This window comes from Narcine bancroftii, chromosome 5 (genome assembly GCF_036971445.1).
Source record: "Narcine bancroftii isolate sNarBan1 chromosome 5, sNarBan1.hap1, whole genome shotgun sequence".
NCBI classification, from domain to species: Eukaryota; Metazoa; Chordata; class Chondrichthyes; order Torpediniformes; family Narcinidae; genus Narcine; species Narcine bancroftii.
The window spans coordinates 17,882,462-17,910,124 of NC_091473.1; the positions used below are offsets into that span (position 1 = coordinate 17,882,462).

At 38.2% G+C, this 27,663-nt stretch overlaps 1 protein-coding gene across 8 annotated transcripts in view; it reads left to right on the top strand.

Annotated features, from left to right (window-relative positions):
- itpr1b (inositol 1,4,5-trisphosphate receptor, type 1b) overlaps positions 1-27,663 on the top strand; it is a 571,367-nt gene that overhangs the window by 198,554 nt on the left and 345,150 nt on the right. For all 8 annotated transcript variants that reach the window (XM_069936919.1, XM_069936913.1, XM_069936916.1 and 5 more), the window contains exons 15-24: positions 544-685; positions 14,526-14,684; positions 15,586-15,758; positions 16,751-16,870; positions 19,361-19,552; positions 20,612-20,863; positions 22,960-23,101; positions 25,543-25,696; positions 25,777-25,964; positions 27,498-27,633. In XM_069936919.1, the coding sequence (XP_069793020.1) occupies positions 544-685; positions 14,526-14,684; positions 15,586-15,758; positions 16,751-16,870; positions 19,361-19,552; positions 20,612-20,863; positions 22,960-23,101; positions 25,543-25,696; positions 25,777-25,964; positions 27,498-27,633 (1,658 nt within the window). The remainder of the gene's footprint in view (positions 1-543; positions 686-14,525; positions 14,685-15,585; positions 15,759-16,750; positions 16,871-19,360; positions 19,553-20,611; positions 20,864-22,959; positions 23,102-25,542; positions 25,697-25,776; positions 25,965-27,497; positions 27,634-27,663) is intronic.

Consider the following 27,663-nt stretch of genomic DNA (forward strand, 5'->3'; position numbering starts at 1 on the left):
CAGAAAAATTCCAGAAGCTGAAGGTTAGGCAACTTCAGAAAGGAAAGAAACGAATCAAGATAAACTGCAGGTGGTGGGGTCCAGTGCAGTGCTCAAGCGTTGGAGAAACTTAGCAGGTCACGTAGCATCCATAGGAAGTAAAAGCCAGTTGGAATTTCGGGCTTGAGCCCAACATCAGGAATGTGGAAAAGCGGGTAGACGCCAGAATATAAAGTGGAGGAGGAAATGAGGGAGGAAGGGAAGGTGGGAGGAGCATAGGATAACAGGTAAGAGGCAGGTGGGAGTGTAGAAGAGAATAAAAAGCTTAACAGAGGGTTAAGAGGGGAGCTTTCTTCCAGGGTTTGGTTCTTTTTTCAGATATCTGGCATCTTGTTAAAGTTGTGCTTAAAAAAATTTTTTAAATCATGTCAGACAAAAGAGTGCCTTTCATTTTTGATTTTAATAAAATGTGCTGGAAATTAACCACAGTTCTGGAAATAATATGTTTGCTCATCCTAGGACCTGGCTTCCTCAAAGTTTATTTATTTCATTTATTTTCACCAGTTTTGTAACCAAGCTTCTGGAAGATTTGGTATTCTTTGTTGCGGACGTTCCAAATTCGGGTCAAGATGTGCTCGAAGTGGTGATCAACAAACCAAACCGGGAGCGACAGAAACTAATGAGGGAGCAAAATATTCTTAAACAGGTGAGATTTGTACCAGCCTAACCATGACATTATTCCAGGGTCACCAAAGATCAGTCTGCATCATTGAAACAGCATTTTTTTTCCCCACAACTTTAACTAAGAATATTTAACAAGTTTTTTTATATTTGTTTTTTTTCCTTGCTTGGTATATTATCTAAATTTAATTTGTGTGTTTTTTTGTGTTTTATGTTCAACAGAATTGATTGTCATGAAATTCATTGTTTTGTGGCAGCATCAATGGTGCAAATGTTCCTATTAATTATGTTTTAAAAATCGTACAAAAGAAGAGAAAAAAGTGAGGTCATGTCTGTGGTTCCTTGTCCATTCAGAAATCTGATGGAGGGGAAGAAACTGTTTTTGTAATGTTGAGGGGGTTTGTCTTCAGGCTCCTGTACCTCCTTCCTGAAAGTAACAGTGGGTGGCGAAGGTCCTTGAGGATAGGGACCGCTTTCTTGAGATAACTCCTTTTGTGGATGTCCTTAATGGAATGAGAAGTGAAGCCCATTTTGGCACTGACTAAGCTCACAACTCTATGTAGCCTTTCCTGACCTGTGCAATGGCAGTGATGCAGCATGTCAGAATGCTCTCCATGGGACATCTGTAGAAATTTAAAAATCTTTGGCAACATACCACATCTTTTAAACTCCTAACAAAGTATAGCCATTGGTGAGCCTTCTCCATGATTGCATCAAAATGAAGGCCCCAGATCTTCTGAGATGTTGGAGCCTGAAATTTGAAGTTCATTACCTATTCTACTGCTGACTCCTTGATGAGGACTGGTTTGTGTTCTCATGTAACTCTCATCACTGTCTTCATGTGAGAAAAGGTTTGATGGGCTCCATTTCTCTTCAGAAGCAAGTCTTAATTTGCAAACAACTTGAATGGATTAATTTAAAGGGAGTGGTTTAAAAAAAAACTTATGAATATGGTGCCATTAGATGTGTCTGTAATTTTGAGCTCTACGTTGGCTCTAATTTTGGCATGATGCCTCGTTGACACACTACTTATCTACTTGGAGTGGTTCTCAGCTTTTTTAAAAATTTTTTATTTTTCACACCATAAACCACATTGACCAAGATACATACATTTTCCTTTTCAAATATATACAGTGTCATTTTCTCCCCCCCCCCTCCTCCCATCCCACCCTCCCTACCTCCCCCCCCATTCATTTAAAGTACAAAATCTAAGATACATTAAACCAGTCAAACAATGTTGTCATTCAATAAAAATAAACAAGAAATTCCACTGAGTCAATTCTTTTCATTTCCTTCTCCTTTCGTTATTTTAGGTGGTAGATGTCCCCGGTAGGTTTCCTCTATTGTATTTCATGTATGGCTCCCATGTTTGTTCAAATATTTCAATATTATTTCTTAAATTATATGTTATTTTTTCTAATGGAATACATTTATTCATTTCTATATACCATTGTTGAATTCTCAAATTATCTTCTAATTTCCAGGTTGACACAATACATTTTTTTGCTAAGGCTAGAGCTATCTTAACAAATCTTTTTTGTGCACCATCCAAATCAAGTCCAAATTCTTTGTTTTTTATGTTACTTAGGAGGAAGATCTCTGGGTTTTTTGGTATATTGTTTTCTGTAATTTTATTTAATATCTGGTTTAGATCTTCCCAAAATTTTTCTACTTTCTCACATGTCCAGATTGCATGAATTGTTGTTCCCATTTCTTTTTTACAACAAAAACATCTGTCAGATACTGTTGGGTCCCATTTATTTAACTTTTGAGGTGTAATGTATAGCCTGTGTATCCAGTTATATTGTATCATACGTAACCTCATGTTTATTGTATTTCTCATAGTTCTAGAGCATAACTTCTCCCATGTTTCCTTCTTTATCTTTATATTTAAATCTTGTTCCCATTTTTGTTTAGTTTTACCATTTGTTTCCTCATTCTCCTTTTCTTGCAGTTTAATATACATATTTGTTATAATTTTTTTGATTATCATTGTATCTGTAATCACATATTCAAAATTACTTCCCTCTGGTAACCTCAGACCGCTTCCTAATTTGTCCTTCAAGTAGGATCTCAGTTGGTAGTATGCCAACACTGTATCTTGAGTTATATTTATCCTTCATTTGTTCAAAGGATAATAATTTATTTCCTGAAAAACAATTTTCTATTCTTTTGATCCCTTTTTTCTCCCATTCTCTAAAGGAAAGGTTATCTATTGTAACAGGGATTAACTGATTTTGCATCAGTAGTAGTTTTGGTAATTGGTAATTTGTTTTATTCCTTTCTACATGAATCTTCTTCCAAATATTGAGCAGATGATGTAATACTGGAGAACTCCTACGTTGTACCAATTTTTCATCCCATTTATATAAATGTTCAGTTATCTTCTCCCCTATTTTATCTAGTTCTAATCTAGTCCAATCTGGCTTTTCCCTTGTTTGATAAAAATCTGATAGGTATCTTAATTGTGCGGATCTATAATAATTTTTAAAGTTTGGCAGCTGTAAGCCTCCTTGTTCATACCATTCTGTTAATTTATCTAGTGCTATCCTCGGTTTCCCCCCTTTCCATAAAAATGTCCTTATTATTTTCTTTAACTCCTTGAAGAATTTCTCTGTCAAGGGTATTGACAATACCTGAAATAGCTATTGTATCCTTGGGAAAATGTTCATTTTAATACAGTTTATCCTTCCTATTAGTGTTAGTGGTAAATCTTTCCAATGCTTTAAGTTGTCCTGTAATTTTTTTCATTAGTGGATAATAATTGAGTATATATAGATGGCCGGGGTTTTTATTTATTTGTATACCTAGGTATCTTATTGCTTGTATTTGCCATCTGAATGGTGATTCCTTCTTAAATTTTGAGAAATCCGCATTATTCATTGGCATTGCTTCACTTTTATTTGCGTTAATCTTGTAACCCGACACTTCTCCATATTCCTTCAATTTCTTATATAATTCTTTTATTGATAATTCTGGTTCTGTTAAGTATACTATAACGTCATCTGCAAATAAACTGATTTTATATTCCTTGTCTTTTATTTTTATCCCTTTTATTTTATTTTCTGTTCTTATCAGTTCTGCTAGTGGTTCTATGGCTAACGTGAACAATAAGGGCGATAGTGGGCATCCCTGCCTTGTTGATCTGCTTAAGTTAAATTGCTTTGATATTTATCCATTTACTGTCACTTTCGCCAATGGCCCCTTATATAATGCTTTAATCCAATTAATATATTTCTCTGGTAAGCTGAATTTTTATAGTACTTTGAATAAATAATTCCATTTTACTCTGTCAAAAGCCTTCTCTGCATCTAAAGCAACCGCTACTGTTGGAGTTTTATTTCCTTCTACTGCATGAATTAAGTTAATAAATTTACAAATATTGTCTGTTGTCCGTCTTTTTTTAATAAATCCAGTTTGGTCTAGATTTACCATTTTAGGTACATAATCTGCTAATCTGTTTGCTAATAGTTTAGCTATTATCTTATAATCTGTGTTAAGTAATGATATTGGTCTATATGACGCTGGTGCGAGTGGATCTTTCCCTTGCTTTGGTATTACTGTAATTATTGCTGTTTTGCATGAATCTGGTAAGCTTTGTGTTTTGTCAATCTGGTTGATTACTTCCAGGAAGGGAGGAATTAATAAATATTTAAATGTTTTATAGAATTCTATTGGGAATCCATCCTCTCCTGGTGTTTTATTATTTGGTAGTTTTTTTATTATCTCTTGTATTTCTACTATTTCAAATGGTTCTGTTAATTTATTTTGCTCCTCTATTTGTAATTTTGGTAGTTCAATTTTAGTTAAAAATTCATCTATTTTGTCTTCTTTCCCTTCGTTTTCAGTTTGGTATAATTGTTCATAGAATTCTCTTCTTCTTCTTCTTTGGCTTGGCTTCGCGGACGAAGATCTATGGAGGGGGTAAAAAGTCCACGTCAGCTGCAGGCTCGTTTGTGGCTGACAAGTCCGATGCGGGACAGGCAGACACGGTTGCAGCGGTTGCAGGGGAAAATTGGTTGGTTGGGGATGGGTGTTGGGTTTTTCCTCCTTTGCCTTTTGTCAGTGAGGTGGGCTCTGCGGTCTTCTTCAAAGGAGGTTGCTGCCCGCCAAACTGTGAGGCGCCAAGATGCACGGTTTGAGGCGTTATCAGCCCACTGGCGGTGGTCAATGTGGCAGGCACCAAGAGATTTCTTTAGGCAGTCCTTGTACCTTTTCTTTGGTGCACCTCTGTCACGGTGGCCAGTGGAGAGCTCGCCATATAACACGATCTTGGGAAGGCGATGGTCCTCCATTCTGGAGACGTGACCCATCCAGCGCAGCTGGATCTTCAGCAGCGTGGACTCGATGCTGTCGACATTTTTAATCTCCGTTGGATTATATGTGATTTGTTTGTCTTTTTTCCTTGATGCCAATACCATTTTCTTAGCTTGTTCTGTCTTAAGCTGCCATGCTAGAATTTTGTGCGTTTTTTCCCCTAGTTCATAATATTTCTGTTTTGTCTTCATTATATTCTTCTCCACCTTATATGTTTGTAGTGTTTCATATTTTATTTTTTTATCTGCCAATTCTCTTCTTTTAGTTGTGTCTTCCTTCATTGCTAATTCTTTTTCTATATTTACTATTTCCCTTTCCAACTGCTCTGTTTCCTGATTGTAGTCCTTCTTCATCTTGGTTACATAACTTATTATTTGCCCTCTGATGAATGCTTTCATTGCATCCCATAGAATAAACTTATCTTTCACTGATTCCGTATTTATTTCAAAGTACATTTTAATTTGTCTTTCAATGAATTCTCTAAAATCCTGCCTTTTAAGTAGCATGGAGTTTAATCTCCATCTATACATTCTTGGAGGGATGTCCTCTAACTCTATTGTCAATATCAAGGGTGAATGGTCCGATAATATTCTAGCTTTCTATTCTGTTTTTCTTACTCTATCTTGCATACGAGCTGATAACAGAAATAGGTCTATTCTTGAGTATGTTTTATGTCTACCCGAGTAATATGAATATTCCTTTTCCTTTGGGTGTTGTTTCCTCCATATATCCAAAAGTTGCATTTCTTGCATCGATTTAATTATAAATTTGGTTACTTTGTTCTTTCTGTTAATTTTTTTTCCCAGTTTTATCCATATTTGAATCGAGATTAAGGTTGAAATCCCCTCCTATTAATATGTTCCCTTGCGTGTCTGCTATCTTCAAAAAAGTATCTTGCATAAACTTTTGATCTTCTTCGTTAGGTGAATATACATTGAGTAGATTCCAAAACTCCGAATATAGCTGACATTTTATCATTACATATCTCCCTGCTGGATCTATTATTTCCTCTTCTATTTTAATTGGTACATTTTTACTGATTAATATAGCTACTCCTCTAGCTTTTGAATTATATGACGCTGCTGTTACATGTCCTACCCAATCTCTCTTTAATTTCTTGTGCTCCATTTCAGTTAAATGTGTTTCTTGCACAAATGCTATATCAATTTTTTCTTTTTTCAGTAAATTTAGCAGTTTCTTCCTTTTGATTTGGTTATGTATTCCGTTAATATTTAAAGTCATATAGTTCAACGTAGCCATTTCATACTTTGTTTATCTTCCCTTTCCGTTTCTCCATCATCACCTTTCCTTCTTATCCATTTCTGCTTTCTTGTTTTGAACACTTTATAAGACAACATTTCTAAAACAACAAATATTTTCCTTATTCTCCTATTTAAAACTTCTTTAACCCCATTCTCCCCTCCCCCTCCTGAGTTGCCCTTTATCCCTTGTCGGGCAACCACATCCCCCCTCTCCATTTGGATTTGGGAATTCACTCGCAAGCATCAACTGATTTTGCAGTGACCATAACTCCTCCCCACCCAGCCCCCCCCTTGAAAAGATTTCAATTTTCATATATAACAAAGGTCTCTCTTTTAATTCCCTCCTTATTCCCTCTATTCCCTTTCATTCCCTTATTAATTCTTATCTATACTCTATATATTTTCCTCTAAATACGGATACATTCATGTATACACATATATACATACACATCTATATATATATATATATATATGTATATACCCATATACACACATACATATAGTTCGTGGTCATTTTTACTCTCATTATATGACTTCATCTCTCTGCTTGTTTTGTAGTTGTTCTGCAAATTTTCGTGCTTCCTCTGGATCCGAGAATAGTCTGTTTTGTTGCCCTGGAATAACTATTTTAAGTACCGCTGGGTACTTTAACATAAATTTATATCCTTTTTTCCATAGGATCGTTTTTGCTGTATTGAACTCCTTTCTCTTCTTCAGGAGTTCAAAACTTATGTCTGGATAGAAAAAATTTTTTTGACCTTTGTATTCCAGTGGCTTTTTGTCTTCTCTTATTTTCTTCATTGCTTTCTCCAATATATTTTCTCTTGTTGTATATCCTAAGAATTTTACTAAAATGGATCTTGGTTTTTGCTGCGGTTGTGGTTTCGGGGCTAGTGTTCTATGTGCCCGCTCTATTTCCATTTCTTCCTGTAATTCTGGTCTTCCTAGGACCCTGGGGATCCAATCTTTTATAAATTCTCTCATATTCTTGCCTTCTTCATCTTCCTTAAGGCCCACTATCTTTATATTATTTCTTCTATTATAGTTTTCCATTATATCTATCTTCTGAGCTAACAGCTCATGTGCCTCTTTAACTTTTTTATTAGATTCTTCTAATTTCTCTTTTAAGTCCTCTACTTCCATTTCTACGATTATTTCTCGTTCTTCCACATTATCCACTCTTTTTCCTATCTCTGATATGACCATTTCTATTTTATTCATTTTTTCTTCTGCACTCTTAATTCTTCTTTTTATCTCATTAAATTCTTGTAATTGCCATTCTTTCACTGATTCCATATATTCTTTAAAAAAAAATATCCATTGTCCTGCCCATCCCTTCTTTCATTTCTCTATGTTCTTCTTCTTCTTCTTCCTCTGGGTTGGCCATCTGTTGTTTCCTTGTTTTCTTTTTGCTCTCTTCTTTCTTGTTCTCCTTATTTTCTATGTTCTCTTCCTGTTGTTGTGTTGCAGCTGTCACTCTCAGCTGTGGAGATCGACTCCTCAGCTGTTCCCCCCTCCCGTAAGTGTGTTTTTTTCATGCACATCGCGCACTTTTACTCGGCTCCGCGAGCCATTTTTGTAGTTCCGAGCTCGGGACTTCCACCGACCTTAGGGAGCGGGCTTCTCTCTCCGCGGCGGGCCTCCTCGGACAGGTAAGGCCTTCATCTTCTTCTTCTGACGTTCTTTCATCTTCTCTTCTTCCCGTTGCTTTCGACTTTTCTCTCTTCGCTGCCATTTTCTTCTCACCTTTACTTTTACTTTGTTTTAATTTTTATTCTCGTACCTTTGTGTTTTGTGCGGTTTTTTTTTCAACTTTTCCGGAGAGGGCTGGAATTCCCTGACCGGCCACTACTCCATCACGTGACTCCCGGTTCTCAGCTTGAAGCATTTGTTTGTTTCAGAAAATGGTGGGAGCTGTTCCTGATTCAGTCGTGAGGAGCCAGTTCCACAGTAGCAGTAAGAGTGGCAACATTTGCCTTAACCTTCAGGGGCTGTGTGCCCTAACTCACTGCTCACAAATGAGTTTGTTACCAAGGCAATAACTCAGTGTAACATATGTCAGGTTCTTTGAAACTAGGTTCTGCCTTGTACCTGATTCTCTTGCCACTGGTGACCTGCAGATCTGGCAAATTTATGCAATGGGGTTGGGAATGTGAGAAAATAAAAAGCAACTATGGTCAGGATAGTACTCAAGCCATTTTTTAATCAAGTTCTAAATCCCAATTGGATGGAAATTCTGCAGGCCCCATACCTTGCCCATTATTGATGTCACAAAGCTTGAGTTGAATAAATCAGTCACTGCGTGAAGGAGGAAAGAGCTTGTATTCATGGTACACAACCTCACATTGCCTGTTGTGGTTATAGTTTGTTGTCTTGAAAGCACTTTCAGTCTTCATCTTTGCCACTCCTTTCACCCCTTGACCCTTCCAAAGTCTAAGTAAATGGAATGGTTATCTGGCATCTGATGCACTGCTAGCCAAATTCCCTTGATCTGGTCTGCATTCAAAATGTCTCCTCCTATGTTCATGCTGCACTGGATGACATTTATTCATACTTGCATCCCTCCTTTGCCTCCCTGTTGAGCAAAAGTTCAAGTGTAGCCCCTTATCCCTGCAAGCATGGCCGTGATCCTTGCCTTTGTAACCCTTTCAAGTTCTCTCATGCTCTGCAGTATTGACACTCAAAGTCTGGCCTCTTAATCCTACCCAAAATGAATAACTCCTCCCCACCATTTGTGCGTTTAGCTTCCAAAGACATAACCTTCTGTAATTCTCTCCCAAAAAAACCTCTGCCACTCTTTCCACCCTGCTCGACACCTATCTGACTTCTTATCATATCTCCAAATGTAACAGTGTGGCTTGGTATCTTTCTTTCCCCCCCCCCCCCCCCCCCCATTGGTCAAGAAATGTCAAAGTAATTTCCTTGGAATGTTTGTGCTGTGCTGGATATTGTGGTCATGTAAATGTAACAAGGAAACATAGCAACTGATGTACACAGCAACATCCAAAGAACAACAAATGATGGCATTTTGTTTTGGGGATAAATCTTGGGGTTATTCATATTCAGATGGGATCACAAAACCCCATGATGTTGAGGACCTTCTAAATTCTTAGTCAGTGTTGAACAATTTCAGAATCACAGTCAAGTTTATTATCATGAGCAAGTGTCACAAAATTTATTGTTTTGTGGCGGCAGCAGTATTATGCAAAACAAGGTGAAAAAATTGCATTTCTGTAAATACACTATTTGAAATAAGTTCGTTCAAAAGAAGATTTTAAAAAAGTTAGTGAGTGTCTGTGGTTCATTCAGAAATATGATGGCGGAAGGGAAGAAGCTGCTTTTATAGTTGGGCATTCATCTTTGGTCACCTCCACCTTTCTCCTGAAGGTAGCAGTGAGAAGAGGGCAAGGCCCAGGTAGTGAAGATCCTTGATGATGGAGGCTACTTTCTTGAGGCACCACCTCTTAAAGATGTCCTTAATAGAGTGAAGACTAGCCTTTTCCTGTTTTGTGCATTGACACCTCCATATAAGACATTGATGCAACCAGTCAGAATGCTCTCCATGGTAGACCTGTAGAAATTTCAAAGTCTTTTGGTGATTTTTCTCCATCCTTCCCCATGGCAAAATTATGTGCTCCTTCACCTGACATTGGTTGGCATATTTATTACAACAACCCATCAAGCTTGAAAGTGTGTGGCAAACTTTGGTCATAATGATCGATCGGGATGAAGCATTGCAGTGATCCCAACTGTTTGCTCACAAGGGTGAGTGTGCCAAATGACAGAAAATGGGAAGCAGTTCAAACTCAGTTAAATAAATTTTTGTCCATGTGCTGCCAAACGAAGTGAACATTTCCCCCCTTGTCATGAATATTGTGACCAATTGTCTTGCCACTCCCGATGTGAGTCAGTGTCCCGTAAAAATAATTTTCTAGATTAAGCAATCATTATCGGGTTGGACTCCCTTATTTCTTACATTGATGTGACATATTAATTTAATTGAAATGAATATTTTACCTAAATTTTTGTATTTTCTTCAAACATTACCAATTTTATCCCCAAATCTTTTTTCAGCTCGCTGTATTCGGCTATTTCTATGTATATTTGGCAGGGGGAATAAAGCCATGTATAAATAAAACCTATCTTCAAAAGACTAAACTTAATGGAGGACTATCACTGCCAGATTTTAGAATATGCTATTGGGCGATTAATATACATAATTTACTTTTGTTATTCCATTTGGATAAATCAGTAAATTGCCCTTCCTGGGTAGCAATGGAATTGCAATTTACTAAAAAAAAACTTCTACATTGGCAATTTTAGGATCCTTTTCACCATTTTCCTTTTCCAAATTAACAAATAATCCGTTGATGAGAAACAGATTGAGAATTTGGGCTCAGTTTAGGAAATTCTTTGGAATTGATGGTTTTTCACTGGCTACTCCAATTATAGATAACCATCTTTTTCAACCATTTTTATTGGATGCAGATTTGAAGGAATGGCATAGAAAACATATTCAAAGTTTCAAGGATCTTTTTATTCAAAATAATTTTGCCTCTTTTAAACAATTATCAGATAAATTTAATCTTTCCAATAGGCAATTTTTTTTAGATATTTACAAGTTAGTCATTTTTTTCAGTCCAAGCTTTTGGATTTTCTGCAAATTTCTAACTCTAAGATTCTTGGTTTGTTTTTTAATATATGATTTTATTTTCATGGTGGATTAATATCACGTATTTATAATAATTTGTTGGACTTAAATTTAGTCCCCATGGCTGGGATCAAAAGAGATTGGGAATGAGATTTGAACTTAAGATTTTCAGATGAAGATTGGGCTCTGCTCTCAGCTCAATAATTGATTCCTCGGTTTGTGCAATACACTGCTGATTACAATTTAAGGTGGTGCACAGAACTCATATGTCCAAATGTAAATTATCTCATTTCTGTGTAGATATTGATCCATTTTGTGAGGAAATGTAAAGTTTTCAAAGTTTCTCTGATTTGTATGTTTTGGGAGTCCCCAAATTTAGAGATATTCTGGAAAGAGATTTTTCCAACTCTATCAACAATTTTCAAGATTAATTTGGAATGCTGCCCATTAATTGCTCTGTTTGGATTTTCTTGTCACTCAGATAAACCTTTACTGGCATCTCAGGAAAAGGTCTCAGCTTTTACTACATTAATAGCCAGAGGAGCTATTTTATTAAAATGGAAAGGAGGATCATCGCCTACTTGTATGCAGTGGCTATATGATGTAATGTCCTATTTAAGTTCAGAGAAAATCAGATAAAATATTAAAGATAGAAAGTTTCAATTTATGAAATTGTGGGGTCCATTCTTATAATTTTTTTTATAATTGGAAGAATGAATAATTACTGTGTTCCTCTTTTTTTCATTATTAAACATATAATGTAACCTTGACTAAAGGGAGGGTTTAGATTAGATTAGTTTATTTTATAGTTTTTAGGTTTTTTCTTTTATCTTTTTTCTTTATTATTATATCAAATTATTTCAATGATTGAGTCTGACATGGTTGCATACATTATTCTTAGTAGTTTGAGATATTACAAATAACTATTGATGTAGTTTTATATATTAATTTTTTTTCTGTGTTTACTTGTGTACAAATGAAACAATGTAATTCTCAATTTTTTATGAATGCTTATATGTTAAATTCAATTAAAATATTTTTAAAAAATAAGCTAATTTTCTAAAGCAAACAGGATTTTGAAGGTTGTTGCCAAACAGTTTTGTTCTTGCATAGAATAGACTGAAAAGCTACTCAGATGCTGGGAGAACATACAAATGCCTTACAATCAATGCCGGATTTGAACCTGGGTGTGGTCACAGCATTACGTAAACTGCTGCAAAAGTTGAAGTTGAGGAAGAACCAAATATAGCCAATACTCTGCAGAAGAATTTGTACAGATAGCAGAAAACACATCCTGTTGCGAATTTTGGAATCATTACAGTAGGGGAAAAAAATGGATACCTTAAGGTAGCTGGATGTAGATGAGTGTATTTACAATTAAGATTGGGATGGGGGGAGGGGGAGACTAGTTGGATACTTTATGACAGCTCAAGAGAATCACAGCCTGCTGGCTTGGAAAGCAAACTCTGTGCAAATTTCATTAAATATATATAGTTATGAAGTTAAACTGAGCAATTTTTAACTTTGGAGAGTCAAATTGTTATGAAATAAAATCCTTTAAAAAAATTTTTTTGGGACGAAGGTACTTTGTTAGCACTAACACAGGAACAGCAATGGAAGATTAACCAGACAATGGTAAATTCAAAATAATAGTTTTTATTAAACTATCAAATAACATAACATTTCTTACTTATCTCTAAACATGACTCTAAATTTAACCCCACAATGCGCAAATGTAAAATGTGTATGTATAATTAAAGTCCCACTCTGAAAAGACAATTTTTAAAACGTCAGCATCATTTTAGTTTTTCTTGAAGGTCTTAAATTCTCAGTTCAGAAATCATTTTAAACATCTTATCTTCAGGCTTCTTTACACAATTATTTGGATGAGATGTCTCGAGAGATATTCATTAAATAGAAGTGACCATCCTTTGAGCCACTAATATAACTCCAGTGAAAAGGAGGATAAAATTCCTGTCTTCCCAGGATAAAATCTTTTTCTTTTTACTGAAGATTTTGGAAAGTGTTTTCCACACATAGAATCTTCCCTCTTTTCAAAGAGACAGCGAATATGGCTATTTTCTTCCATGATGAATTCACAAACCCAGTCAAGGGTTAAATGACATGGCCATACAAAAATGGACCCAGTAGAATTCTCTCTTTTCTAAAGAGACAGCGAAGTAGTTCTCCTTAGTTGAAAAGCCACTCCTTTTCCCAGGAGTAACACACAACAGCATCTATTCTGGAGACTATAATTCAACCCTGTCTTTCACAAGGTTCCAACCCCTGTCTGTGTCACAGGGTTTTGACTTCTGTACTCTCCAAATTGAACTGATCCAAAAATGTCTGAATTCGATAATATATTTCTCCAAATCAAGGTTAGTCCCAATTCTTGGAAACCAAATAATAATCAGTTTTATTTCTACCAAAATTCTGTTACTTTTTCAAAACCACTCCATATCCATAACAACCACCGACCTCATCTCTGTTCAAGAGACTTGTGGTTTTGTTTAAAAACAGATGGCTTCCTTAGCAGTTCTTCTTGAATACTTAGATACTTCAATTTTTAAAGCAAACACTCCATTGTTCTTGAATAATTAAGATCCACTTCATATCCATTACCTCTGTATTTCCAAGACACGTCAACCCTGAAAATGAACACTTTCTGATTTCAATTATGTATCTGTAAATGTGCTGTGTGTGACTCTGTACCAGCCCACAACTAACTTACTAAGAATACAGATACAATATTTGAACTCTATAATTTACTAAGACGTTTTTATAAGAAATACAACTTAACCTTAACATAAATATTACTATTGACATAGATCCATAACAAAAGAATAGATTTCCACAATGTTGAGTGCATATCCAAGACTGAAAGTGTCATGTATACAATGTTCCATTAATGGTTGGCAATAAATAGTGGTAACTACAAATTGACAAAATCCATCATCTGTGCAAAGAAGAAAAAGTAAACTTTCATTTGTACAATGTCTCTAACATCCTTTACAGTGAATGAATAACTTGAAAGTGTTCGGAATTTTGTGCACAAGGATTTGGAACAACAATGTGCAGCCCATCATGGTAACTGAATTTCATGGGATTTGCAGGTCTTTCAGCCCCCTGTTCTTCATGCTCCATGTGATTTTCTTCCTGTTCCATCACTTATCATTCTATTCCTATCTCTGTCTGTAACCACAAAATATATCCCTGCTGCTTATTTCAATCACTGCATGTGATTAGAATCAAGTGGCCAACTGTTTCTGAAGAAAATTTAAATGGGTCCCATGGTTATCTGCAACAAAAAACAGTAAATGCTGGAAAAACTCATCAGTTGGACAAGATCTGTGGAAAGTAAGTGTAAAGTTTGGTATGAACTGAAAGGTCTGATGAAACGCTGAAAGACCAGCTGAGTTCCTCCAGCATTTTGGTGCGTTTTTCCTGTGCAGATGATGTCTGACTAGCAGAGGTTTCCAACATTTTCTATTTTTGTTGCAAATTTCTGCCATCTGCAAATTTTTTTCTTCTTTTGCCATTCAGAAGCAGTGCTTCATTGATAATTCAATAAACACGGGAAATGCTTTGCAATCCACAGGCTAGTGATTACTTTTGGTTTGTTACTGTCCATCCAGATCTTTAAGCTGCTTCAGGCCCCATTCACGGACAGCGGCGACGGTCCCATGCTGAGATTGGAGGAATTGGGAGACCAGAGGCATGCTCCGTTTCGGCACATCTGCCGACTGTGTTACCGAGTACTAAGACACTCTCAGCAAGACTACCGTAAAAATCAGGTACAAGGACAAAATACTGGCTTGCATTGCCCAGTGAGTTTTTCATTGATGTATCTGTTCCAAGATTCTTTGATTTGTATAACTAAGCACCCCAATCACTGATGAGTTGCATCCCAACTTTGCAAAGTACTTTATTTATTATTGTCTCAAATATTTAAAATAGAGTTGAACTTCTGTCTCATTGACATGATAATGTCTGTACAAAATCTTTAAGTTAAGGTGCTTTGGCATAGTGGATGCTCAGCACCATTGGGGAGGAGTGATAACATTTTACGGTACATGGATAATTAGAGTCATAGAATTGCATATCATGGAACAGGCTCTTTGGCTCAATGTCCATGTTGACTAAATTGGCATTCTAGGCTTGTCCCATTTCCCTTTATTTGAACTATGATCCTTTGAAGCCTTTCCTATTTGTTGAAAATGTCCCTTGAATGCCTTGATTGTTGAATGTTTCAAGCACACAAGCTCTATAAATGCAGCATCTCCTTTTATCAATGTATGCATTCCTAAAGTCCATGCAATAGATCAAGAGTGGAGAAACCTCATTGCTCATTTACATTATTCAAGTAAGTTTCAGATTCCTTTTGAGATGCTCCCTCGAAGCAGTGAGAGCCATAGAACATGACTGCAGAGAAACTGGTCCCTTGGTCCATCTGGTTTGTGCAGAACTATTTATTCCACCTAATTCCATTGACCTGCTCCCAGACTATAGCCCTCCATACCAACCCCCATCTATATACCTAGCCAAATTTCTCTTTAATGTCGAAATTAAATAAATACTCATCTGCCACCTCCAGCTGCAGCTTGTTCCACACTCACTACCTTCTAAGTGAAGAAGTTCCCCTGAATGTTCTCCTTAAACACTTCTCAGTTCCTATCTATGCACCCCACTCTCCAGGAGTATATCGCAAAGCAGTTTGGCTTCATGCAGAAGCAGATTGGATATGATGTACTAGCTGAAGACACAATAACAGCTCTGCTGCACAACAACCGGAAACTCCTGGAGAAACACATCACGGCAGCTGAAATCGAAACCTTCGTCAGCCTAGTGAGAAAAAACCGTGAACCCAGGTGAGTTAATTTTGGGTGGGGGGAAATGGCTTTTTTGTCATTGGGATAAAAAGTGGGAAACTGGGTAAACACTCGAAATGGAGTAGAAACTGTGTGTTAATCTTGTATTAAATTGATAACACCTAATTTTATGTTGTTTTTCTGTGATTGGTTGATGCTTTTTGAAGGCAGATGAACTTGTATTGTAAAATACTGATGTATAACCCTGTGGTGAGGGATATCTCTGAAGATTCTTTTCTTTGTTCTGGAATGTCAATTAAGAGTGGAGGTAATACATCAGCCAGGATGAGCTCACAAAACTGATATGGTTGCATTTAATTAAGGAAGTTAGTGCCCCACTTTGTTTTTATCACATGCATTTTTCCTCTCTCTGTTTAACCACAGAACCTTTTTCAACTGAGATGGGAATCCTTTGTCTCAGTGTGCTGCCACCTGATTCTACCCCACTACTCTCTTGCCCTTGAATGAACCCCACATTGGCAAAAGATGGTATACATACATTTCTCAACTGTACTTTTTTTTTCTCCGCCCTGGTACTCCCGAGCCATCTGCCCTATTAACACCACGCTGGAGCTTTTATTTCTGCGCTACCTGCTAACCTTGAGTGCGAGTTGACATGCAAGATAGCACTCAGAATAATGGTTTACACTATCTTGGACCACATGACAATAAGCAATTTAATAATTTTCCTTCAATATTTACCTCACTCTCTCTGACTCCACTGCCCAAGCCCTCACTTTTCCCTGCCTCTTTCACCATTCCCCTCCTGACATCTTGTCCTCCCCTTCTCTTGAAGCTTGTAGCTTCATGTGAGTCTTATTTACTCTCCTCTACTCAGCAAGAACTCAGCAAAGGCTTGGGTTTCAGTTATTATTGTGAGTTGGCTGTAATATACACGTTAATTTTGTGTACAATCTAGTATGTTTTGTTGTTTACCTTTTGTAAGTGATTATTTTAATTGAAATCTGATGTGGGCTGTTCCTCATTTCCAGGTTTCTAGATTATCTCTCTGACCTGTGTGTCTCCAACAACACAGCCATTCCTGTTACCCAGGAACTCATCTGCAAAGCTGTGCTGAACCCAGCTAATGGTGACATTCTCATTGAAACAAAGTATGTAAGATGCATGTTCTTTGGGTGTTATTAATGAATTTTGTTTCAATTTGATTGGATGTATGCTCTACTGGTTTGGAAGGATAGCTGTGTGTGCCTTTGTTTTTATTTTGATAAATAATTGATAAATTACGAAGACAAGCATTTAAGGGTTAACTTTGTGGGGATGGTGGTAAGCTGTCTTCCTATCTTCTTTGTGCTGAAGGGCTCAAGCCTGAAAGGTTGATGATGCATCTTTACCTTTGCTATGTAAAGGTACTGTTTGACCTGCTGAGTTTGTCCAGCATTTGTGTGTTTTTTAACTTAACCACGTTGTCAACAGAATCCTGTGTTTTCCCTCTGTATTTTCTGTGTGGTGGATAAGTTTGTCAGGAGTTGCAGACACATGGTACAGAATACCCATAGCTTCATGGCTGTTCCAGTTCTGTTCCTGCTTATTAGTGACTGTATCTCCAGGCATTTGTCCATGATGACACTATTAAAAACTCAGGGTGTGGTTCAGACCCTCACTTGATTTCATTCACATGCTTGTGCAGTCATCATGTAACTTGCAAATTTTTAGCTCAAAATTGGGAGCTTTAGAATGGCACTGAATTCTGCACAGTCATCTGCAAGAAGCCCCTCATGTGGCCTTTTCATTTCCATGGAATTGCTAGAATGAGTTGTGAAACAGGTTAACTTTGTCTATGAAGTCTGCTTCAGAAAAATGGCAAAAAATGCACAGAAATGCTGGAGGAACTCAGCCAGCCTCATAGTGTCCACAGGAGGTAAAGATATATTACCAATGTTTTGGACCTGAGCTGCTCTTCAAGGTATAAGCAAAAAACAGGAAGCCATCTGGATAAAGACTGGAGAGAGAGAGAGAGAGGTGACAGAATTGGAAGGGGAGGGCTTCAGACCAAAAGGGAATGATAAGAGGAAAGGTGACAATTGATTTTGGCTCCATGAAAGGAAACAGAGGGAAAAAGGGGGAGAGAGAGCTGGGGGAAAGGCCACAGGGGAGAAGAGGGGAAGGGTTTAATGGAAACCAGAGAAATCAGTATCAATGCCATCCATTTGGAGGGTGTCCAGACAGAAGATGAGGTATTCTTCCTCCAATTAGTGGGTGGTCAGGAAAATGTGTTGAGTTTAGATCCCATGGACTTCACCCAGATAGGTCATGGGAACAGAGACACTTAACTTGACCTGTTATTCCCATGAAATTCATTCTGGGCCTACATCGCTGTGTTTAAAAGTTGGATAGTTGCTTTTCCCATAAGCTTGCCCAAGAATTTGGAAACAGCTAATTTCTCACTTAAACTTGCAAATTCATTTATTTTAGAGATTTATAACACCAAGCCTTAGTATCAAGATGCCAAATTACTGGTAATATTGAAAGCAAAGTTTTAATGTACAAGTTAAGTCAGCCGTAATTTTGTTTCAGAGTAGCATGTCCTCAAGTTGTTAATGATGTTGTGCTCAGCATGTGCAACAGAGAATGCAAGGTGTGCTTAGCTACTTTCTCAGTTGCCCTACAGTATTCAGTGCTGTTTGTAATTGTCTGCGCCAACATAACCCATGAACATACGATCACATAATTTTTAGGGTGTGAGAAGCATCAGAGTAGATTTGGCACTGTAGCCACATTTTCACTTTGTGTGTGTCTTCACAAAGATTCAGAGCTGCGTAACATGGAAACCAGCCATTAAGCATGCATTTGCATCCTATACTGCTGCCACTTTATTGTCCCCACCTTCCCATTGATACCCTCAGATGATGCAACTTGCCTGCACACCAAGTGCAATTTAGAGTGGTCAATTCACCTACCAACCAGCTTTTTTTTCAGACTTGGGAGAAAACTCGTGCAGTCACGGGGCAAATAAATGCACGAGTTCCACACAGATAGCAGCAGAAGTCAGAATTGAACTTGGGTTGCTGGAGATGTGAGGCAGTGGTTCTACTTTCTGTGCAACTGTGTCACCCCCATTCACCATAGTTTATGAAACTGACATAGTTTATCTTTTACTATGGTCAAATAATTGCACAAACATCTTTAAAGTCCAGACTAAACCTCACATTTGAAATATAAGAGCAGATCACTTCTTGGATTACATTAATGATGCTACCAATCATTGTATAGACCAAATGAATGTATAATGCACAGCACTAACTCAAAACCTTCAGAAGGTTCAAGTGCTTTTCATGCATTGTCGATTATCTTGACTTTTTCAGAAGAGATGGTTTGGCCTTAAATTCTAATTCACCAATCAAACTTGTTCCGACATAATAATTATACTTGTATTTAGTTTAACCATATTAAAATCGCTTCTTGGAGAAACTCAGAATATCATTTGACCCTAAAAGCTATTTCAAAATTCTGTGCACATTCACAACTCTATTTCAATTATCCGACTTTCTGGGTGGATGGGGAGTAATTTGTTTTGTTATTGCTGTTGATCTTTGTTCCATTAATTGAGCCTTCCTCTGCTTGGACAACTCTTACCTCTCCAGGCTGGTTCTGTCTAGAGTGGAATTTGAGGTGGAGAATGATGGGGAGAGTCGGCTTGAAGTTGGTGAAGATGAGGAAGTGTGGCTGTTTTGGAATGACAGTGGCAAAGAGCTACGCAGCAAAAGCATCCGAGAATTAGCTCAAGACGCCAAAGAGGGCCAAAAGGAGGACCAGGAAGTCCTTAGTTATTACAGGTATGTGTTCCTGCATTGTGTATAGTGAGATGTCCGAGCCGGGATTGGATGCAATTAATGCTGGTTCCAGGGCTAATCCTGGCCATGGGGATTGTTTGTACATTCTCCCTGTGACAGCACTGGTTTCTGCCAGGTGCTCCAGTGTCTTTGCACATCCAAAAGTGCTGCTTTATATCACCCATAAATCAAAAAAATTATCATGGAGGAGCAGTGGGGTGCATGTTGGAGCAAAAGAATTGCAAGTCTGTAGGACAAGACAAGGGTTTGGTCTATGGTAACTAATGCCCTGAATTAAAAATTAAGCTATATCGTGGTGACATGGTTTAGAACCTTGCACAAACTGGTATTAGCTTGTGCTCAGTATATGCACTCTAGCCAGATCTCTGTTGGTTCAGTTCTCAGTCACTACCCTGAAGACAAAAACCCAGTGAGTATTCCAGCTAATGGAAATTCTGAGCTTTGGAGATAATGTTCAGCTGAGGTATTCTGGCACCTATTTGTCCTCCATCAATCTCATGAAAGCAGAAGGGACACCAAAGATTTTGAGGCTGGAGTTGGCCATTCAATATTGTTGAACCTGTGCTTCATCAATGGCTTTGCCTGAAACCCATGTGCTTTGAGACTATGATCCAAAAATCCATTGTTTCTGGCCCCAAATGTATTGAACATCCAGCCCGTTGGATGGAGAATTCCCAAAACATACAATTTTCTGCATGATGAAACATCTCCTTCATTATGTATGGCTGTCCCTTTATCCTTCCCCTGGCTAGATTGCTGGAATATTTGGTAAGAGTGTATATGTGACCCTTGGTTTTGTATATACAAATTGGTTGCCATGTTTCCAGCTTTGCAGCAGTGATTTTGAGGGTTCCTTAAGATGCTTGTCAATGGGTCAAGGTTTTATTGTTTTCCAAGCCAGAATTAATTGGATGGAGGTCTGCAAGGCTTCAAGGCTAGCAGCTTTTATCGTTGCTTGAATGAGTTTAATCTTAGTATTTATCTGAAAGGATGATGTTCCTTTGAGACCTTTTGTTCTTCCCATAACACTTCATTCTCCAGATATCAACTGAACCTTTTTGCTCGAATGTGCTTGGACCGGCAATATTTGGCCATCAACGCAGTTTCTGGGCAGCTGGATGTGGATCTGATTCTGCGCTGCATGTCAGATGAGAACTTACCGTATGATCTGCGTGCATCTTTCTGTCGCCTGATGTTGCACATGCACGTGGATAGAGATCCCCAGGAGCAGGTGACTCCAGTGAAGTATGCTCGCCTGTGGTCTGAAATCCCTTCCCAGATTGCAATTGATGAGTGAGTATTCTGGCTTTCTCATGATGATCTTTTCATTGCAGGGATCAGAGACTTGGGTATTAATGGTTCTGTGTTAAAAGATCCATTAGTAGTTTCAAAGTTCAGATTTATTGTCAGAGTACATATGTCACCATGTACAACCCTGAGATTCTTTTTCCAGTGGGCCAGGCAGAATTTCGACTTACCGGTAGTGCAAAAACCTACTCAAGAACAATATGTATAGAAACAGAGAAATGAAAACAAAGAAAGAAATGTAAACAAACTGTGCAATGCAGAAAATAAATATTCAATAATAAATAATTATAATCAGGGGTGGCAGTAAGCATAGTGGTTAATGCAACACTGTTACAGCACCAGCCACCGGAGTTTGAAATTGCCACTGTCTGTAAGGAATTTGTATGTTCTCTTCGTGTCTGTGTGGGTTTCTTCCAGATGCTCCAGTTTCCTCCCACCATTCAAAGCGTACCAGGGTTGTTGGTCTAATTGGACAGCACAGGCTCGTGGGCTGGAAAGTGACTGTTGCTGTGATGTATTTATGTCCAATGTTCAAAGTAATGGTCCTCAAATGAGTTTGTTGTTACAAAGGAATGCAATTGCACTGTTGAGAATTGCATCTCTTGTCAATCCCCCCAGCTTCTCCCCCAATTATGTTTTTGTCTATTTTACTTTTCAAATTTAAATTTAGACCTACAGCACAGTAACCGGCCATTACAGCTCACGAGCCCATGCTGCCCAATAACACCCAATTGACCTACAACCCCACCCCCCGATACGTTTTGAACGGTGGGAGTAAACTGGAGACCCCAGAGGAAACCCATGCAGACACTGGGAGAACGTACAAACTCTTTACAGACAGCGTGGGATTTGAACCCCGGTCCCAATCACAGGTGCTGTAATGGCATTGCGCTAACTGCTACGCCAACCGTGCCGCTCAATATCCATGATATGGATATCACGGGAAAGGCTGAAAGTAGGAGTCTGATGGAGGAGGGGAAACAATTATCCCTGAACCTGGTGTTACAAGTCTTTGGCACCTATACATTTTTCCCGATGGCAGCAGCGAGAACAGAGCATGCTAGCGACCAGCTAATCTAATGAGGAGTTTTCAAAGCGGTCCCTGGTTGTAGTTCAGGCTGTTAGAGATGCACCATGGGTTAGTGTGGGTTATATTGGCCACATTTGATCCCTGGGGGATTTCATATGCAGAAGGGGAGTGTGGTGTCCTTTGCTTGAGCAACATGAAGAATATCCTTCAAATCAGATCACAGGTCCAGGAAAGTCGCAGGCAGAAAACAGAACATTGCAATCAGATGGTGAAAACTTTGAGGGAGGACTGAGGAGAAAGAAAGATAATGTATCATTATTGAACCATTGTTTAATAGTGGTAAAAACATACCGAAATGCTGGAGGAACTCGATTGCTTTCTCAGTGTCCAGAGGAGACAAAAGATGCATTGCCAACGTTTCAGGCTTGAGCATTTCTTCAAGGAACAAGCCTTGTTTTTAAATTTCATTGTGGTGATGGCTCTGTTCCTCTTGAGAATTGACATATTTTCAGCACATAATTTATTTATCTTAAAAATCCATTGGTGAGGTGACAGTAATGAGGGTGTTAAAACACAACAACTGGAGAATTTCAAGCAAGTCAAACCGTGTACTTTATATAGCAAAGATAAAGACGTAAGCAATGTTTCTGGCTTGAGCCTTTCATCAAGTAATGAGGGTGCAGCTTTTTCTCGATTTCTGTGAATGACAGTTCATGGGATTTGCTAACTATTTGTCCATTTTCAATTGTTTTAAACCAATAAACTGCATTTAGTTTTCATGCAGTATGGTTGGCAAATTAAAATGAATTTGGACATGAGAGTGATGCCACTGCTCCATAATGAATAATGTTCATATGCTTGCTTGCAATGTGGGGCAGCCATGGTAAGATGTCATCATTTGTTTATGAATAACAAATTGGTAGTTCCAGTGCTTAACTGGTCGTTGGAGGTGAGAGAGTGGGGTGATTGGCTGGCTCGGCTACAAACTTGGCAGATTTGTTTCATGAGTATATTTCTTGGAATTAAGGTCCAGTTTGTTTTATTTAATTAGTTATGACTCCAGTGGAACTTCCAAAGATGAAATAAAAGAGCGCTTTGCTAATACTATGGCATTTGTGGAGGAGTATTTGAGGGATGTGGTCTGCCAGCGGTTTCCTTTCTCGGATAAGGAGAAGAACAAGCTAACATTTGAGGTAAATATGCCCAATCCCTCTGAAATAAACATGTCATGCAATTGTGTAGCATCAAACAGCAATTGTTTTCTAGTGTATGCGCTAAGATAACAAACTAGACATTTTTTCCCGAAAGTTTTGCTTCCTGAAAAAAATTTGAGGATTATGATAGATAACTTCAAGTTGAATACAAAGATAATTTCAGATTTGCTGTTTCACATAGGAAATTGGAGAAATATTAAATTAACCTTTATTGAATTTAACATGATTAATCACATAATGATGCTGACAGGTTGACTGCACATGTTACACAATAAATGTGAGGAGCCCAGGGCTTGTCTTGATCACCAATTTTACAACCGAAGTAGAGCTCATAGGCTTTCATAATAAGTGCAATCATGTTGCATATTTGAGCCTGAAGGTATGTGGAGATACACCACTAGCCTACTGCAAGGGGCGATCTGTGTACCCACAGGAAGATCACCGGAGGACAGACCACACCTGGCCGGCTGTCAATCAGCCGACCTGAATAGATCAAGCCCCACCCAGTTGGCTGCCAATCACCCTTTGGGATATAAGCTAGATCTAGCCCTTTGAGGCCAGTCTCAGAGCTTGCAACAGTATTCTCACAGCCAGCTCTGTGAAAGTTTATTTTGTATAAAGCCTGTAGAACTGACTTTATGCTTTGTGTATTTGCTTCTGTTCAATAGCGCACCACAAGGTAATACTTGCCACAAGTGAGATGTTTCTGCTATATTGGATCTTTCTGAAGACAATAAATTCTATTGTTAAGTACACTCATTATTCTGTTGCCTGAAGAGCATGTGCATCAACATGCATTCAATCAATAGACAATGTAATGCACAGCATCTGAGAATGTGAGCTGTTTTTATACCCTGTCTGCATCTATCCATTCCCAGGCTGAAGACAATATTTGCATAACATCTGCACTGAATGCATGCCCAGGCATGCTTGGGCTAACCAACACTTCTTTCCTTGTGGGCAAAACACTAGTAGACTTAAAATATGACAGGAAATCACAAAAATAGGTTGTATCTAAAAATGGTGCATGAGAGGAAAATGTTAATGTGATTTTTGTGATCAGCAGCCCAGAATCCAGAAAATATGCCCAAAAGTGTTTTGAAAGCAAAATGTTTTTTGCTCAGTGAAATTGCTCTAAACACTAATAATGTAATGGAGTGGACTAATGATTGAAATAGAAAGATAGGTAACAACTTCTCCTCCAGTAATGATATCTTGATGATCTTATTCTAATAATTTTGATTTCAGGCTGATCTGCTGCTTGGCTAATATCAGCATTTCCCCCCAGTTCATTGCAGAATAAAATGAAGCTATGGTTAATGGCACCAGTCTGTGTCTCCTTAATCTCTGATTAACTAATTTCTGGTCTCCTGAATTGAAGTTCGATCACTTGGTATAGTGTGTTCCTCATTCCTCATAACCTGCATTTAATGTTGCCCATTTTCACTGTGCCTCTTCTCACAGTCACCACCAATAATTCTATCCTTATGCACTTTTTCTCATGCTCTTGCTCCATTAAGTTTGGTGCTCCTTCCTTCTTGATTTGCCTTTAATGGTACATAATGAGGCCATTCAGCCTATGTGGTGCATACCGGTTCCTCATAGAGCAATCCTATTGACCCCCCTTCTCCCTCATTCCTCTGCAAACTGACAAACAATCTGCTTCTCTGCCTCTCATTATGTCCATCAATTCCTGTTTGATTGTTTTTGCTGTGAATTACACTGAGGCCTGTTCAACAATTTTGGCAAGTTGGAGGAAACTGGAGCACTCGAGGCAAGTTCGCATGATCCCAAGGAGAACATGCAAACACCCAACATCCAAGGTCGAACGCAAGCCTGAGGCACTGCAGCTTTTCTGATCATTTCATTTTACCAAGTATTGTGTTGTGGCGGTTTATCAGCTTTCGACATCCTCAAAGCTGATAACTAACAGAAATTCTGAAAGAGGCACACGAGACTACAAGTGCTGGAATCTGCAGCGAGAAAGGATCTGCTGGAGGAGCTCAGCAGGTCAAGAAGCATCAGTGGGACAAATCTTGATGAAGGGTGCGGCCTGAAAAGTCAACCACCCTTTTTCTCCCTCTGATGCTGCTCAACCTGCTGAGTTCCTCCAGCAGGTTGTGTCCAGCTCCAGAAATTTTAAAGATGTTGCCTTGTGTGGGTTCTGACTCTTGGGATCCATGCCTTTGTGTTGCAGAAGGCGGAAGCTGTTGCATTTCTCACGCTTTTACCATGTGCAGGTTGGAGTATTGATAGGTCAGAAACCTAATGAAAATAGTCTATACCAAGAGAAGCCTACATTTAAGACTCCAGTTTTGATTGTCATTAAAAGACCAGATTTTTTTTTTTAAATTGATGCAACTTATTTACATCATCATTTGTATTTGAACCAAAATTAGCTGATTGTTTCCTTTCCATAGGTTGTGAATTTGGCCCGAAATCTTATCTACTTCGGTTTCTACAGTTTTAGTGACCTTCTGCGATTAACTAAAATTTTACTGGCCATATTGGACTGTGTCCACATGGCAACAGTCTTTCCAATCAGTAAGCTGGTTAAAGGGGATGATAACAGAGGTAAGGAAAAATTAGTTTCCATGATTTGCACCAATTGGGCTTCTGCACACCCGACTGACTGATGAATATGTGTCTCATAGGCAGCAATGTGATGAGATCCATTCACGGAGTTGGGGAGTTGATGACCCAAGTGGTATTGAGGGGAGGTGGCTTCCTGCCCCTGCCCCCCATCACACCACAGGATGGAGCTACGAAGCAACAGAATGAACCAGAGAAGGAAGATATTTTGGTTATGGACACAAAACTAAAAACAATTGAAATACTGCAGGTAATGTTCTTGAACTTGAGCTTCAGTAAGAGTGACATTAGAAGTTACAATTTCAAAATTAATCATTGAAATTTTAGGAAGTTACTCTGAATTGATAATTTACTGCTCAGTGGTTTTTCTCACCGCCAAGACAAACTGGTCGGCAAAATGCCAAAAAATGTCATCCTTGATCTCGGACGGCTTCTAATGAGAAATGATTTGCCCTTGCAATTTCATTGCGTTCTGATGTGTAGCAATTTGATGGCATTCCTGTGAATGTTGTCTTATTGCTGCAACAATGGGAGAACTGAAAATTATAAATGCTGGCCATGAAACTGAGCAACAAATTCGTGTTACTCTCCAGACATTAATGATGGAAGGTAACAGTGCACCTGAATTATTAGTTGAACAAAGGGGCAAGAGGCGTTTGTATTTGTTGCCATCAAAGCAACATTAAATGACTTTATTCCAGTGCAGTTGGCTCTTTTGGGGATTAGAACAGTGTTTCTCAACCTGTGGTTCATGGTTTATAACAGGTGGTCCTACAGTGAACCAGTGATGACCAATAATACCTACATAATAAATAGGTAATATGTAACAGAAAGTTGTAAATTTGATGACATGAAAAGAAAATTATCAAAAACAAAATTCCCACCTAACTGAGGTAAGTAAAGGAATGCTTGATTGGTTAAAAAAGGTTGAGAACCACTAAGTTAGAACATTTCTCCAAGCGTGCAAAATTTTCAACTAATTACTTGTTAAAAGATTTGTGTCTCAACCTGCAGCAAGTATCCTTGTTGCACTTGTTGGATTGAAAAATGGTGAGTCAGGTCTTACGGCCCAATGATGTCCTTATTTCCTTCTTTCGTGACTCCCATCACATCATTGTCCAGGTCCTTTCCCTTGATCAGTAGAAGTTAGAGTCATTGCTCAAAAAGATTGTGTAACTTTGTGCTTGCTGTACAATTTCAATGAGGTATCGACATAAAATTAGTCTTAATAATTGAAGGTTTCACATATCTGCAAATCATGTTAAATCGTGCTCCAAACCCGAAGGAGGACCAAAGAGCCTGTTGAATAAATTCTTGAATTGTGCAAAATAACTTTGATGCAGCCATTTGCTTTCAAAAGTTGACAGTTTCAGTTTCCACATCAATTAAGTGGCCCATATTTGTTCTTCGGAATCAGCTGGTTGAGTTCAAATCCCATTCCAGAAACCTGATCAGGCACATCTGCTTGACGTCATTGTACTGTTAGAGATGCATTTTTGATGAGTTGTTAAAGGATGGTCCAGGCTGGTCTTTGAGATGCCTGTTAAATAAAATCTCAACACTAGTTTGAAGAGTGGCAGAGGGATACTCCCTGATATCCTGAATGATGCCCACTGTAGCCAATCCCATGAAAGCAGATTAACTGGTAATCATCTCTTTGTTTGTAGAACCACACAGCATGCAAACTGATTTTTAATTTGTGAAAGGTGTTGCATGTCATACATATTATTTTGAAGTAAGAGCATCTCTGTTAAAACTACCATTTTTGCCATTCCTATTTCAGTTCATTTTGAACGTTCGTTTAGATTATCGAATCTCTTGTCTTCTCTCCATATTTAAACGAGAGTTTGATGAAAGCAATGCACATCATCAATCAACTGACACCCCAAGTATTGGATCGGCTTCTCAGGATGGAGCAGGTAATGTATCAACCAGCTGGTTTACTGAAT